Source organism: Teleopsis dalmanni, chromosome 1 (assembly GCF_002237135.1).
Source record: "Teleopsis dalmanni isolate 2A chromosome 1, ASM223713v2, whole genome shotgun sequence".
Taxonomy (NCBI): Eukaryota; Metazoa; Arthropoda; class Insecta; order Diptera; family Diopsidae; genus Teleopsis; species Teleopsis dalmanni.
In genome coordinates this window covers 52,269,153-52,286,165 of record NC_051846.1, presented here as the reverse complement: position 1 = coordinate 52,286,165, position 17,013 = coordinate 52,269,153, and the positions used below count along the sequence as shown (strand labels likewise).

At 28.3% G+C, this 17,013-nt stretch overlaps 3 protein-coding genes across 6 annotated transcripts; 2 read left to right on the top strand and 1 right to left on the bottom strand.

Annotated features, from left to right (window-relative positions):
• Positions 1-341: 341 nt before the first annotated feature.
• LOC119668319 (transmembrane protein 11 homolog, mitochondrial) lies at positions 342-3,122 on the top strand. 2 transcript variants are annotated; one of them, XM_038077787.1, is made up of 3 exons: positions 342-483; positions 963-1,296; positions 2,911-3,122. In XM_038077787.1, the coding sequence occupies exons 1-3, from the start codon at positions 461-463 to the stop codon at positions 3,073-3,075; spliced, it is 522 nt and encodes a 173-aa protein (XP_037933715.1). In that variant the 5' UTR covers positions 342-460; the 3' UTR covers positions 3,076-3,122. The 2 variants fall into 2 exon arrangements, with proteins under 2 accessions (XP_037933715.1, XP_037933714.1); XM_038077786.1 differs by having other exon boundaries at positions 963-1,302.
• Positions 3,123-3,900: 778 nt separating this feature from the next.
• On the top strand, positions 3,901-11,649 carry LOC119668317 (peptidoglycan-recognition protein 3-like). 3 transcript variants are annotated; one of them, XM_038077784.1, is made up of 6 exons: positions 3,901-4,279; positions 4,432-4,739; positions 10,374-10,715; positions 10,851-11,032; positions 11,103-11,247; positions 11,320-11,649. In XM_038077784.1, the coding sequence occupies exons 2-6, from the start codon at positions 4,682-4,684 to the stop codon at positions 11,523-11,525; spliced, it is 933 nt and encodes a 310-aa protein (XP_037933712.1). In that variant the 5' UTR covers positions 3,901-4,279; positions 4,432-4,681; the 3' UTR covers positions 11,526-11,649. The 3 variants fall into 3 exon arrangements, with proteins under 3 accessions (XP_037933712.1, XP_037933711.1, XP_037933713.1); XM_038077783.1 differs by having other exon boundaries at positions 4,401-4,739; XM_038077785.1 differs by lacking the exons at positions 3,901-4,279; positions 4,432-4,739 and adding an exon at positions 6,798-7,664 and having other exon boundaries at positions 11,320-11,648.
• A 45-nt stretch (positions 11,650-11,694) lies between these two features.
• On the bottom strand, positions 11,695-12,892 carry LOC119668316 (alpha-tocopherol transfer protein-like). Its single transcript, XM_038077782.1, has 2 exons — positions 12,853-12,892; positions 11,695-12,796 (listed from the first exon to the last, which is right to left on the bottom strand). Exon 2 carries the CDS (start codon positions 12,718-12,720, stop codon positions 11,761-11,763), a length of 960 nt encoding a protein of 319 aa, XP_037933710.1. The 5' UTR covers positions 12,721-12,796; positions 12,853-12,892; the 3' UTR covers positions 11,695-11,760.
• Positions 12,893-17,013: the final 4,121 nt, after the last annotated feature.

The following is a 17,013-nucleotide window of genomic DNA, read 5'->3' as shown; positions in this document are numbered from 1 at the left end:
GTTCTTATACGTTTATGCTATTAATAAATAAATTACAAAATATTTACACATTAAAATATTGTTAATTATTGAACTAAAGACATGGCCCAAATGCCATCTGTCAAAATATATGTGACTTATAATAAAATACTTTTTCATTAATATGTAACATATTAATTAATTCAACCTCTTTAACTACTTAAATCATAGATTAAAAACTATTTAAACGAAAATGTCTGTTAAAGTCTTATTGTGCTTTTGGTTTTTACTACTTTTTCACAACCCTGTGACAATATTCACAATAGTTACTCATGTTGAATAATCCATATACGAAAATACACAACAAAATGAAATGTCAAAATTATGTGGCAGCAGCTTGCTTAATGGAGTAGCTTTTGTTGCCGCAGGAAAGTTTAGTAAAAACACCGCGATTAACATAAAATATTAAGTTATTGAAAGTTCCAAATGCTGAAATAATAAAATGATTCAATTATCCGACGACGGGTAAGTATATTAAATACATATATACCAATAAATTATATAGAAATTAAGAAAACAAAAAAAAAACAGGAAAGTAATTAGCAAAATCATTCATATTTGTTATGCAATGCAAATTGATATTTTTTGTGGTGGATTAAATATTAAATATGTTATTTAAATAAATTAAATAACACTATTAAATTCGAACCATAAATGTATTGATGTGGATTTAACAGTTTATGCAATGAAAAGGAAACGACTTCGTATTTCGTTTCGCTCAATTTGTTTGCTGTATTTTAACGCCAAACAAAGCATATCAGCTGGGGTGACGCTGCCGAAAATGTATGTAACTACCCCCGCAGCTGTTTATCGACTATGACCTTAACCTTGAATATGAAAGTATGGATCAAAAATATTTTCTAAAATTACTGTTTGTTTATATATTTTTTATATATTTGAACTAGATATACAATTTATTAGAAAAAATGTTTTATTTATTTTAGTTCAACAAAGAGCCCTTCATTCCACATTATACGCGAGGTATACGATAGCTCAAATGCTCATGAACGTTTTGAAGCTGAATTGGATAAAGCCCTCGAGGCGAAAGTGGATTATATTATAATTGAGCCAACGCGTTTAGGCGATGAAACGGGCCGTTGGATCACAGTTGGTAATTGTCTACACAAGACGGCTATAGCATCAGGACTAGCATCTCTTATATCTAGTTTGATTTGGAGGGATCGACCTGTTGTTGCAGCGCCAATGTGTGCTGTTTCATTGTTTTGTACTGGTCTGTACACAGTTTCATGGAACTATGATCCCTGTTGTCAATACCAGGTACTAGTAATTACACGAAGTACAATCAATCTATTTTATAACATGTATAAATATATATGTCTTAGAGTAGATGAAATAAGTTTTAAATACCTTTTACCCAAGCCTAAAAAAACCAATATGAATATAAAGCAAGTCTATGAGAAGCTATATATATTATTTATAGATAAGAAAAGTAAAGATATGAATATATCATTTTGGTAAATCAAACATAAATGTACATTTTACATAAAAATAGTTTTATAATGAAAGATATCCTATAATCTATCCAGAACTAATCCGTTGTAACAACTGGTCTTTGAAATTTTCGTAACTCAGAGTTACTACATGAAATAAACATTAAACATATGCTAAACATTGCTTATATATCATTAATTGTGTTTCATTTAACAATGAACTGAATCATTTTTGACATTTTTGATAGTACATCAAATTATTGGAACAGTTTAAGCACACTAACATTTGAACATTTCAAATAAACATTTTAAATATTCGAACATGTTTAAGCCGCAAGTTTGTTTTATGTTGGATATTGTTTTAATTTATCTATGCATATGACCAAACACAAAATGCCGTTCAACATATTCGAAGATCGAAATGTTCGAAATTTCGAACAACTCAAATTTTATTTCGTTATTATTTATGTTGACCTTAAACTCTAATTTATAGACGTTATTAGATAAAACACGTGATGTATTTTTCTTAAGTTTTTTTTTTATTTTACAAATTGGAAATTATAAGATCTATATCCTAAAATGCCTAACACATTTCGAAATACCACTTACCAACAATCCTTTCAATTTTCTTGCTTTATCGTCTTAATGAAAGATCAGTAGTTTATAGCTAGCTACTAACCTGTCTAGATTTGTTTTTTTACAATATGTCTGTATTGAATCGCTTTAAATTAAAGCCTAACAATATACTTCAGCATCTTAAAAACTAATAACAATACTATAATGAAATATATATAATTATTTGTAAATTATTTTTTAGCCAAGACATATTTACCAGATATCACGGCGTATAAGTTGAATTAATCAGGGTGATCTTTAAGAAAGCAGGATGACAGGTCTATCATTCCGTTTCAGTCTAGAGGATTTTATCCTATTAGCAAGAGGTCTAGCCAGCGGATTAACATGATTTTCAAGATTTGAAATATATTTCTGTCTTATTCTCTCGAACTCGACTTTAACCATCGGAACTCTCAAATCGAAATGTATGTTTTCATTTCTGATATACCAGGGTGCACCAGTTATCATTCTTAGAATCTTTGCTTGAGGTCTTTGCAGGATTTCTACGTTTGACGAACAGACAATGCCATATAGATGATAATTTTTCAAAATGCTCGATACTAGGCGGCTGCTCGAAAAGCTGATTTTTTCTATTCAAAATTATAGGCTTAAATTGGTTTCTCAGTAATAGATTAGTCGAAAGTCTTAACATAAAAAGCAGTTGAAATCGCCATATTTAATAATAAATAGTTATAGTAAAACTATTTTATAAATTCATAATGCTTATATATATGCACATGTATAATGTATTATTACTTTTATATAAGTAATTTAAAATAATATAATATATATATATATATGTATTAAAACTTTGTATATTTTATAGGTTGAATCTGATGAAACAGTTCTTAATAAACTGCCTTTGGCGGATGTGTCCTCGCCTATAATTTTAAGCTACTCACCAAATACGAAGTCCAAATATTTGCACCGTAGCGTTGCTTTAATGTCGGCTGTGTTTTGTGCTTGGCAAATCTGGAAATCCTATAAGTAGTTTACAACAACAAAAACCATCCCAACTGTTACAAAAAAAAAAAAAAATAAACAAAAAAATTATATTAATAAAAATCTATGAAAAAAGAACAATTATAATAATATATATTCACGAGCTTCATAAACTAAATAATGAGCAGCTCAAATTCAAGATTATTTGTAATATAATTTAAAGGAATACCGAACTCATGCTTTGGGCATTAATTAACTTATTTATATGTAGGAAGAGTAAAGTAAGGAAAGTTTAAGAAATTTTTGTGATCATAAAGTTTTGAAAGAGATAAAAATGCATTTGTTTTAATATTGCGTATTGTGTTTTTAAAACTCGTTGGATAAAACAATTCTTTTTAAGATTTTTGTAAAATTTACGCTTTCTGTTACGTTTAAACGTTTAAACTTTTGGATACGGTTTGGAGAAAAAATTGGATATATTAATATAATCCAATTCTTTAAAGTATGTAATTATAAGTTCTAATATATTTTAAGTATTTAATTTGAAATTGAGAAATGTTTATAAGAAACGTGGTAATTATTTGAATTGCCTAATTTCTTTGTTTTAATTATTAATTGTTAAACAAATTAAAAATATAAAAATAGAGCGAGGACAAAGTCAAATATAAGAAATTTATTAGTATAGAATACGTGCGTTTTTTTTCCAAATTTAATAAGAAGTTAAATAATAATACTAGTGCTCGGATGAAATAATTTTCTATAATTAAATAATTTCATACATGAAGTTTTTTTTATATACTGATTTTTGTTGCCATATTTTAAAATCATATCAAATGCATTAATATGTAATTATAACATTTTTCGAAAAAACTACAAAAAGCTTTATTTAATTGACATGCAAGTCAACATAAAGTGAATTTATATATAATTTGTATGTCTACGAGAATAAAAATGATGGAAATAGAATCTAACACTCAAATTCATCAATGTAAAAAAAAATTTAACGAATTTAAATAATTAATATATAAGTATGTCTATAATACAGCCATTTAAACTGAAATGGATTGTTATAAATATTTCAAATTAGAGATTGAACTAATAGTAGACTGAACAAATTTTTTTAATCGTTTCTATAATTCGTATCGTAGCCAATCGTATCAGTTCAATTAACTCGGAATTCAGGCCACTGAATGACTTTGTCTTTCCAAGTTATTTGCAGTACACAGCGACGCCTAGACGTGTTTGGACTCCATGTAAGTGCAACATGTAGTATTTTAGCATTATATAGCTTTAAACTTAGCTATTAGCATTTATACTTTTTCAATATAACGTTGATGTCGACTTGATTCGATAACCACCACAATTTTTTCATAGAAATGCTCATCAAGTTTTCAATATGTTACAGAAGCATATGCTTGTGAGTGGCTGTAATTTCTATTTCACTTTAATTGTGACAACCACAGTTAACATTTTTATTGAAGTATTAGCAATACGTAAATATTAAAAATGTTAATCATTGTTTTGATGCGCAAATAATTCGCTCGCTGGATGTTGTTGTTGTAGCCCGCTGTTGAACGACGCTTGGTCGTCTTCGACGAGTGGCTCCGAGATGTAGACCCGGCTCACTAGATGCCATATAGATTAATGTATGCTGTATGAGCTTTCTGTACACGGCTAATAACGACTCTACCGTCCGCACATACTTTATTATAAGTAAGTATATTATTATTATATATTTAATTAAGTTAAATTGATTACAAACTATAATTTATTTCACTGTTTTTGTTTGAAATTTTCGCAGTCTTAATTTTTGTGTGTTTCTATCAAAATTTTTACCCAAACTTTGCCACGCTTATCTCACTCAACTTTGCATGGACTTTATGTGAAGTAGATATGGCAATAAATAACATGCTTTTGGAGTTAAATCTGAAAATCACTTAAACACGATTGTTTAAACATACTATTAAACTATACCTAGTTTATTCTTCCTACCCATTTAAAAAGTATTTACCATTTAACGTTTTATTACGTATTGGAGATATTTATTATAAGACCTGGTTTCGCCAATTCATTATTCAACTTTTTTAGTTCAAGTTGTATATATTCACGAGTGCGAGTTAACACTACATTATCCTACACTCAATCGAGATATTCAATAGAGCATTTAAGTCCAAAACTTGTAGTACTATGTTGAAGAACAGTAGTGATAGAAACGATTCGATACTAATTAATAAATATATGTGCATATATTGATGATATAATGATCCTCATCTGTTAAAAACACGACCGTTTAAACACTGTTAATAAAGTGATCTATATATAATATATGATATATATATGATAACATATGATCAATGATATATGTATAATATATTTAATCGCTTAATTTGTAACACACCTCTGCGAAATATGGACGTTAAAGATTGTAAGCAGCTTAAAATCTTTGAAATAAAATTACTAATTAAAATTGATGGATTCATTAAGTGCGATATAAAACGTTAAAATTTGCCACAACGCTGAAAAGAAGTTGTTGACCAGTACGGTATTCAAATATATAAACCAAAGATCTGCTACAAACATATACACTTATAAAACCAAGATAATTTTTTTTTGTTTTTGTTTTGTTTTGAGAAGTTAGAATGCTTTATACACCGTCAAATCGACCATCGTCGGAATGGTGTGCCCGACTCCCTAACGTTAATATGTACTATACGAACTAAAACACCCCCTCTTCGGCGAGATTTATTCCCCCAGGGAACCGCTTTTGCATTATTTCGAGGAGGATCTTTTTTATGTTGGCATTTTAAGCCTCGTTTTTTTGGTGTCTGCATTATTTATTATTTTAGCTTAAGGTTCTCCTTTGTAGGTCTAATTTCTTTGTTTCAAAAACTTGAATCACATATGACTCTATTGTTCGCCAGCTCTCTGTGATCGCTTTCATCTTTTTTACTACCATATATTTTTGGGATTTATTGGTTCAATCTGAGCTATTAACTAAAATCATTGAGATTAATAGATCATTATGATCTATAATAGCTATATATGAGCTAGGCATGATGTTGAAGAAATTTTGTTAAAAACTTTATACGGGTTAATAACTTAACAAGGCATGAAGTAAATATACTTTTCATACATTTCTTTTAAATAGGATTAAAAATCGTTTTTTTTTTTAAATTATTTTTAATGCAATTAAATGAAAACAATGCCACGAGTAAGTGACCTTAATTATTTGTATAACCTTATGAAAGTCTGTATATTTCTCTTTGTGCTCAAGACACTAGTTTTTGGAACTTTATCACTGTCACGGCCCATAACCATATCATAGTTATAAAGCCGTGCACGCAGTATACTGTTCAATGACAATACCTGGATCACCGTCTGCATATTTTATTTTATGCCCAAGACTTCTGTTTTTGAAGTTCATTGAAAAGTTTCGTTCTAATGAACTTAATAGATATATAATACTTATTTCTGTGTAATTATTGAATATTTGGAAGAATATAATATATATCAAACTAATATTTATGTATATAACTATAATTTAATGGTAATCTAATCTCATTGGTTGTTATTTATTTTATTTGCGAAATTAGGTAGTTGAACATGAAAAAGTTCATTAACGAATTTTGTTATGTCTAAAGGTATCTTCTCCGAACAGGAAAACATGGTTATTTGTATTTTTTTTATTGTTCCTCAAATCTACAGTGCTTCATCATCAAGGATACGTTTCAACAGGTAAGTAAAAATTATTACTAAAATAATAATTGTGAAGATGTATGTAAAGAAAAAAAAAACTTTAGGTAGAATTTAGAGATTACTGAGCACTCTCTAATATAAGATTATTAATGGAGCAAATGTACTAACTGTACTTTTAAAGGTCGAAATTCCAGACAATTGTGTTTGTTGATTCAGTTTATTCTTTTGTATTGCAAATTTACATGTACTAATATTCAAAACAATTCTAAATAAGACAAAAGTACAGTAAATATGTACTTAGTGCCGCGTTTTATAAACCGGCAAAGGACGGCAACTATCTGTATAAACAAAGCAATTGGCGCACGCCTCGTAGATATTTCAACTGTACTATGCATCATATATGTGTTTACGATTTTATATTTACTGTCAAAATAAAAGATTTGTGTACTACCACAACAGCTTCTGAAAGAAATAATCTTGAAGTTTTAATGTATACTGAGTAATAGTATTATAAAGAGTGTATGTATAGAATTGTAGGTGTGTTCAAGTAACTGATAGAGATTTTCATGTAAATGAGGCAGAGCAGCGTCATCATTAACAGATATCAACCATCGGTCAGTTGATATTGTTTGTCGTTAAGTTGAAGACGTTTTGTGCTCCTGACTTCACAAGCAGTTTTTACACATATTGAAAATAAACAAATTTTTTCAATTGATATATTTTAAAAATTATGATTAAATTTATATGGAACAGTTTTGTGTATCACATATTTATAGTTTGCATTTGAAGTGTTTAACTTTCCCATAACGCATCGAAATTCAAAAATAATGTGAAAAATGGAATTGTGAATGTACATGACAGCTAATAGCTTTTAGAAAAAATTCTTTTTAATATAAAATAATTTATTTATAATACAAAAGTTTGCCGCAAACAAAATGTTGGGTAAGTTCAAAAAAACAAAACAAGAATCAATAATTCTAGAGTATATAATTTGAAGGGAAGTGCTACGCTATTAGGAAATTATATTAAATCCGTCTTTCAAAAAGAAACAGATTATTAATTAATAAATAAACAGATTATTAATCATTAAATTTTATACGAAATTCAAGTTTTCGTCTCTGCTTAATTAGAACTTAAACCTTGATATTGTTATTACAGAAAAGTCGTCGATTGTTATGAATTCTCAAGCAAGAGTAAAAATATAATTAATTTTAAAACTATATTCTACATATATTGATATCCGTTTTAAACATATCGTAATATTGAGTTTACTTTCAACTTGATTTGTTGTTTTTGACAGAAATATATTCTATATTTTTTATCATATATACACAAATAGTTTTATAAAGCGCGATTCTCACTCCATAAAGCACGAGTCTCATTCCAGAAAGCACGATTCTCACTCCATGTTACTCATGGAGTTTCATTTTCATTATTTTACATTTTTAATTCCAACTCTCACATTATGCTCTTCTGGTATATCATTAGTTAGTTTTGTTACTAATATAATTCTCTAAATTATCCTGCATATATCTTATCACAGCATTATTTATTGTACGTCCCTTTTTGGTATAATTTAAATTTTTTAATAAAAAAATGTTGATAAAAATTCTTTCTTAATTATAAGAAAAATTTTATTTTAAGATATGTATTATAATATATTAAGATAAATTGTATTTTGCTGAACATTATAATAAAATGAGTTTTTTGATTTTTGCGAGCTTAATTGTCCGACAACTACAATAAAAAATGTTTAAATTTCATTTTCGATCTTTCTAATTTTTATGACTGTTTTCCACCAAAAATACATCTAAACAAACATTTTTACATTTTATTGAGTCCAAGCATATAGATGTTTAAACTGAACTCTTCTTCTTTAATAATATTCCATAAAATTCTTCAAAATCGGTTGAGTAGTTACTGAGTATATAACTGTTTTACAAATACATAAAATTTTTTTATTACATATATATCTTTTTCTTCTTAATTCCATTATCTCCTTGTGGAGTATAGGGCCTCAGTTACGCATTTCCATCTTGTCCGAGTGTCTTCTCCATGATGTTTTGAGTTTTCCTCTTTATCGTGTATCTTGTGGGTTCCAGTCGAGTGCTTGATGGCATAGATCTGTTGGTTATTTCCGCTGAGTTTGACCGATCCATTACATCAGTATATAGAATAGTATAGTTCGAATCGTTAAACTCTAATAAAATATTTAGACATTTGTCATAAGCCGTTACTTATATAAACTTACTAACCGAGAAGTGAATATTTAAAAATATAAAAAAATATATATATATATGTACATTGAATCTATTTCTATTATTATGATAATATATATATATATATAATATATATATATATATATATATATTATATATATATATAAAGAGATTTCAGGTAAATTTACACTTTTTCTTCTTTTTTAACCAAGATCTTTATTGTTGGAGAATATAGCAAAATCTCTTTCATTGTTGACGATGATAAGTTTATATCGCACATCGGTTTCCCTCTTTCCAGGGTTTATGAAACGTTATCCTATAAAGTTAACATTTGATGCCGCATAGATCTTTTCCTTTCAGGCTTAACTTCAAAGATGCGTTTAGGAATTCTCTAGTGTGATATTTTTGACACTTCTAATACAAGTATTTTAGACATGTCTAAAAAGAGTCGAAAATTGACTTTAAAACCTATACAGGCAGAAATTTTTGGTTTCTGTGTTTTTCTTCTTTTGCTTCTATTTATTAATGCTTGCACCTAGAAGTTAATATATAAGTAGTGACATTAAAAAATATATAAAAAATGTAAGAATTTCCTTTCCAAGATTTTTAAAAAAATTGAGTTTAAGCCATTGTGATTTCCAAGTCTATTTAAGTAAATTCTTGTGGCATAGGTAATATTAAGTATAAATTAATGGATATGTGAATTAAATTAACTTACTTTTTAAATATTTGCAATTATTTGAGTGGTTTTTTTTTGGATATACGGTAGGTTGTAGTTGTTTCTCAATATATATTGGCGTACATATCATCCATATACGATGTTTTTCATGCACTTCAGTATATTGTATATATCTGAATATTTTCAATACTCTTGACTAAGAACTATAAATAAAATATTATTTATAGTTTATAGTATATTAAATAATATTTATATTTCAAAAATATAATATATATATTTATATTACATATTTTAAATAAAGTATTTAACAATAAAGCTTTTGATTAATTTCTTCCTTATATATAATTTAAGATTTTCTGCTGTTTTTAAAATATGATTTCACTTCTAAATAAAAACAATTTACTAACTTTTGTTGCAACATTGCAAAACAATTAAATTAAAAAAAAATTGTTGTAATTAAGATAAGATATAGACATTTTTAAATGTAAATTGTTTATCTCTCTGACCTATCTCTATCTGTCATCAAAATGTAAGTTATCCGTGCTTCGTAGCTAAATTTCGTCTAATAAAAAATGCCATATTTTCTTAACAGTCATAGAGTCTATGTTTTAAATAATTATGATTATAAAAATAATTATCAATATATTTTTAATATTTTATATATTCTGAAAAATATAGTCAAACGAATTTTAAAAAAATATATGTTACTTCGAATAATTTCTAAACTTTTGTCTTTTCAACAAACTTCAAAAGGTTTGCAATGTAGTGCACCAAGATCTGAATTGAAATTCTCAAATGTCTATAGGAAGGAAGCCGAAACCGCCAATTTAAAATCAACGATAACATCATCATCCGTTATAATTTCGATCGAAGCCAATGAGAGAACACCTCTATTGGCGGATCAAAATAAAAAACGAAAATCATATGGAAACAAACAATATGTACGACCAAATAAAGAACCCAGCAGTTCTACCAGTAGAAAGAATATGATATGTAACTATGAAGAGCCTTGGTTTCACAATTTTCGATTAGTTGCGTTCTGTCTTGCAGTAATTTCAAGTATCCTAATAGCTATATATCTATTAATTATACAAAGTAAGTATAGTATATAATATTTACATAATTAAATATATAAAACTTATTTAAATAAAATCAATAACATATACTTTTGATATAACACTATTTGTAAATATCTTGTAATAAAAAATATATATCTAATATTCTATCCAGCACGTTTACCAACAATCGGTTTTTCACTGGATTTAGTTAGTCGTGACATCTGGAGCAAATTATCAATGCCATTGGGTAGTTTATTGAATCATTCTAATGTCGTTAACATAATGATTGGTCACACTGGTGGTAAAAGCTGCTCAAATCCAGATAGCTGTACTCAGATTTTGAAAGAAATGCAGGTATTACTCAATAGAACTTACTTTCAGAATTTATATCAAATTATAATAAAATTGGTTAAAACTATTTCAGAATAAAGTTAATGTGATAAAAAGTGAAATGCCGTACAACTTTCTGATTGGAGGAGATGGTATTACCTACGAGGTACGTGGCTGGGATTATGAAAGTGGTTATGCTTCAGTACCACAAAATTCCACTCTCGTGATAGGGTTAATTGGTAAGAATTCGGATCAGAGAATTAATTTCTTCATTTCAACCAAAACCAATTCTATATAAAATTTATTTTTAGGTTCGTATACCAATACTGCACCCAGCGCGCTACAATTACAGTCAGCATATTCACTTATTAAAGAATCAATTAGACGTAAAAAATTGCAACGACAATATCAGATCTATGGTATAAGAAATTTAACGATTTCGGAAACAGATGGAGAAGCACTTTTTCGACATACTGCGAAATGGCCAAGGTTTGATACGCTGCTCCATATTAAGTGAAAAAAATTAACTTCCTGTATCGCTTACCATATATCATAAAACCAAAGTCACCAATAAAAAATCGCTTTCACAATTCATAAAGAATTTCGTTTGTATTTTTGAATTTTATATAGGAAGTATAAAATATACGCCCAAAATTATTATTTTACAAAATACAACATCCAAAACTTAATTACAATTTTAATACTACAAAAACATATATATATACTCGTATATTATAAATAATTTCAAAATTTTAATCGAATTCCAGTTTGCGAAAACTGCCAGCTATGGATTCTATTTGGGATACAAAGTTTGTGCCATTGCTTGCCTTTTCTGGAGTATAACTTCCTTTGCCCTGTATACCACGATCACTCAAAAGTTTGCTATTATCTATACGTAAAATCATCTCTCTTTTAGATGCCAGTTCTGCTTTCCACATTTGAATCATTGCCTTCATTGGTATTTCACCACCCAATTCACGTGGTAAGCAATGAGCGTCAACAGTCTTCACTAGATCAGCTTCAGTTGTATAAATTGTTAAGCGATCTCGTATCTTGGAACTAACACGATTTTTAACAAAATCAATCAACCATTTTAATGTGGATGGTACATTTACCAAATGAATTTCTTTGTGTCTCATCGGTAGAGATTGCTCACCCCATTTGAATACCTTAGCGAATTCCGTTGGATTCCAGTTGGTCACGTGTGCAGTCATAACTCCTGAGAAATCACCGATATGTGTGATACCGGTAATTTGGGTCTCTTGGTCTTCCATTAAACATTCATATGTGAGGAAATGTGCTTTGGCTTGATCACTACTTGTATATATTTTTGGATTGAATCCTTTGGCATTTATAATAACAACACGACGCCCATTTTTATCACGTCTTGGACTGGCGAATATGTAACCATTCGTTATAATGTCATTCATTGTGACTGATAAATGATCTAGCTCCGTGCTCATATGTGGGAAGGTACGTCTTATGTTTAGGTACTTCAAAAGCGTTTGTTCTGCCATGGGTACACTAAATTTTTTAGCACGCAAGAAACGTAATAGGAACGTGTCATCATCGCGCACATTGTGTAGATCTTTATTTTTTCTAATCCAGTTCCGAAATTGCTCTAAGCTTTGCTCGCGGGTACTCTTATCTTCACGCAGCTCACGCTTTGCAGTTTTTTGAACATTTTCAGGAATTTGTACTTCGTGCTTCATTTCGGTTTGAGTTTTTAACTGCTGGGGCGGCAGAGGGTTAAACAAATGAGGAAAGTTTGTTTAAATAGGAATAAATCTGAAATAAATAATAATAATAATTATTATAAAATGTTTAATTAAAAATTAATTTACAATTTCCAACAAAATATTAAACTTAAAGATCAAAATAAAATTTGTTTATGAATTTTATATGCATTTTATTGAAAAATATAAAACTTATTACTATTATTTATTTTTTATTATACTTATATATATTTCAATTGTTGCTTTGTTTTGTTTATTTATAATAAAAATCAGAATAATTACTATTAAGACAAATCCAATAATTAGTACTGGATTGAAACTCATTCAATTAATTTAATCCTGAAGAGCATGAAATAGTTCAAACGACATATAATCTCAACAGATTTCTACTATATAGAAAATCGTAATTTCTTTACTGACGTTTGAACTTAAATAATGATTTGTGCCAATACTGTTAATATATCTATTTCTAAGAAAACTGATGTATTACTATAATATATTGCAGCTATTATCGCTTATAGCCTATAGTTCAAAAATTTCGGAGATAGATGTCATTGGCCCTTCTAGAAGAGAGAACAAAAACTATAGGTACCGTTTAGTGAAGGTATCGTTTAATAAACATATATTATATAAATTTATATAAATACTCAATAAATGATAATTAATTCTTTGTAGAGTCTTTGCGATTTCAACAGGACATGTTCTGTTTCCTTGGGCGAGAAATATCCAAGACATTTTGGTAATGCGAATTGGCCAATTAGATCATAAAATTACCACCACCACTGAATTTTTGTTTGGGTGTTACGCAAAAGATCTTTAAAGTTTCGAAGCTTTAAGAATAAACATCCGAAATTATGATCAAGCTATTGCCAACTACGTGTCAAAAAGTATCGAAAATTAACTCAAAAGAACTAGTACAGTACTAGAAGCGCCATAAAAAATAGTTAATAGCGAAATCAGAAAACAATTTTGTATTTGTTTCCATTGACTTGCTTTTAAATTTATATGATGAGACTGTGACTGGAATATAGCAATGAAGAAATAAAGATGACTTCTCTGATGTAAACCACAAAAATCTCTTAAATTTTTTGTTTCAGATAGTATAGCATTATCTAAACATTTTTTGCATAACATTTGAAAATATGAATTTTACAAACGCTTCATGATTTTAAAGTTCAGGAACAAGTGTTCGTTTTTAAAAGAAATCAAAATAATTAAATACCATATAATCAAAATTTATTTCATAAACTTGAAGATCTGCTCAATTTTAGTCAAGTGTGTATTGGAGCAAAAGCCACCAGAACATTATAAGAAAGTTATTTGAAAAATTAAAATACCACCTGGTAAACTTAAAATATACTTTTCCGATTAATGTTACATGAAACACAAGAAAGAGTCTGTACCGAAGAAACAAACTCACAAGAGCCCATTTTTACATTATTTTATTATCTCGATTATGTTAGGTTAGATAAGGCCAATCAAGCTGGCCGTATCCTCTGTTTAGATCTATTGATCTCTGGTGAAACCAGATAGAGATACATTTTGTAGGAGTGCTTAAAGCTCTTTTCCTGGAAAAGAGTAACGCAAAGCATTTTTTTTAAACAATTTCAATATTTCAATAGAGAAATTTGAATGCAGATCATATTTGCCACTGTGCGGTACTCAATATATATAGAGTAAGTCATGATAAAAAATTTCAGTATTTTGGAAATTTAGAGCACAACTACAAACATAGCTAGGATAAAATATAGCTATTTTAATATAAAAATACAAATGAAATAAAAATTTCCAATATAAAAACATATAATTTATAATTAAACAATTCTAAAATATATACGTAACATATTGTAGTTATTATAACCATATATAAAAAAATAAAATAAGGGATATTTCAATAAAATTTTTAAAAAAGTAAAGATTTTTTTTAAAAGAGTAGAAAAGAAAAAAGTTGAAATCCGTCGACATTACACAGACATGTAACACAGTATTATAACACAGTAATAGTCAAAAACCGTCCTGCACATAAATTGGACTGAAGTGAAGGACTTTAAAGGAGCTTAATTATCTGATAGTAAGTATACACTTTCTGCTCAAAAAGTATCCGGATTTTTTTGTTTGTTCACTACTCCTTAAGTAATAGACCTTTTTCAAAAATGTTGGTACACCCTTTCTTGACATATGGTACAAATTTGAGCGCTATCTGTCAATTAGTTTGTTTACAACAGCTGTTAATGTGAGACTACCTCAAGTGCATTTAGCGATTTTTACTATGGAAAATTCTTGTTGTAAGCTACAGTAATTATCTCCGCCTGAAAACCACTGTAGCGTGCAGGAAGCCTATAATATATAGATTTATTCAGTCAACATTATACTAAATGAGTAAGTATGAACATTTATTGAAATGTTCTCTTCTTCTTGAACGAAGTTTAGCTGATCTACATTAAATATATCATGTATTATACTCGTAATATATATACCTAGAAAAAAAAGAAAAAAAACCAATGTCAATTTCTTTGGATATCGTAAAATATTAATCTATTTCAATACTAGTAGCATAATTAATTATGATACAAATAAATATTTATTACACTGATATATCAATCAATAAAAACGTCATATCAATAAAAAATATATTTTATTTTACAACAATTATCTTGAAATCTGCTAATTAATGATGTGAAAACAAATCTAAGATCATAAAAATTTAATAAAATCTATAGGCAAATACCTTTACAGCAATGGAATTAGCTCAAGTTCAAAAATATTTACCAGAAAAGCAGGTCAGCCGAACAACAGCGGAGTGTACAAAATAAATACACATATCCAGTGGCAAAACAAAAGCAGGCAGCGTAACTTAAGACAAAACTAGCCCTAGCATTTCATGAGCGTCCACTATTCGAAAATAATTAGCTGATTTCTACATAAGCACGAGCCATGACACCGACGTAAGTTCAAAGCAGCATTTATCGTCATAATTTTTGATAAAATCAAATAAAAACTTTATCTCTGCTTAATTAAAAATATTAAAATTATTTTAAATTTTATTTGAAGAATACAAGTCAGTGAGACGAGACATCGGTAATTAATATGCAAAACTCTGTTGACATGCATCGATGTCTCAAAATGATGTTGGAATGATAAGTCATGCAGATTTTGGAACTGAGGTAAAGTGACAAAAATACATTTCTTGAACTGAGAAAGTCATATAGAGATGATGTTTAAATGAACTCATTGTTGTTACTGGTGTTGTCTGCGACTAACAATTTTTTAAAAAACATAAATTGTACGATGTTTGTTAATTTACTTGGTAAAGTAAAAAATAGTTATTTTATTGTTAACGAGCCTTCGAACATGCAAAAAATCATGCCAACAATTAAGCCATAAAACCGCGAGTTCAAACTCAGGGAAATAAGAAATATGAATAAAAATATTTTTGAGATATGACTGACCATTGTCATAATGTGCCGTGTATGAAAAGGTTTGTAGATTTTTTTTTTCTCGAATGATGTATGTGACTCAAAGATTTTGTAACCACAAGACAACCTTACAATTTTTTCCACTTCATTTTAAATTTAGTATTATTTTTACATGCCAAGAGTTTTTTGCCTTTGTTACACTTTAGCCAAACCCAGCAATTTTCTGCTTTTGTGGAACAAGTTATTTTTAATGTTAATTAAACTTTAATGAAATTATTATTTCAGCGAACGATTTTGCAATTCATTTAAAAACACATTAATAAACAATATGTAATTACCAAAAAATTAGATTCACATAATATTTTACTAAGTTTAATAATATTTTCAACACTACCTATTAGGAAAGTCCACAATTCAACATCTTAGACTCACGTGACCAAATTACCACGGAGTTCAATGAGTAGAAAGATATTGTAGTATGATCTAATGCAAGCAAAGTATATAGTGTTTCTGGTATTGCATTATTAACATGCATTTCATAGGTTTTTAATTCTTTTATTTAAAATAAAATTTTACTGAACATAATAAAAAAGTTAATTGTTTAACCGAATGACTAATATATTGTTTATTATAATTTTATTTGTGGTATTTACTAGTTATTTGAAAACCTAGGAATAAACGGGGTACTAGCTCCCGACAGAGCAAAGCACTGCGACCAGTTTGATCTTTTATGTTAAAACCTAGCAATGTTAAAAAATATTTTGTTGGCCAGAAATTCAAAATTAAATTAGAAAACTGTAGAATGGGTGCTACCACCTTGCGTTATAAATAGGGTTTAGTCGACGTGTTAAAT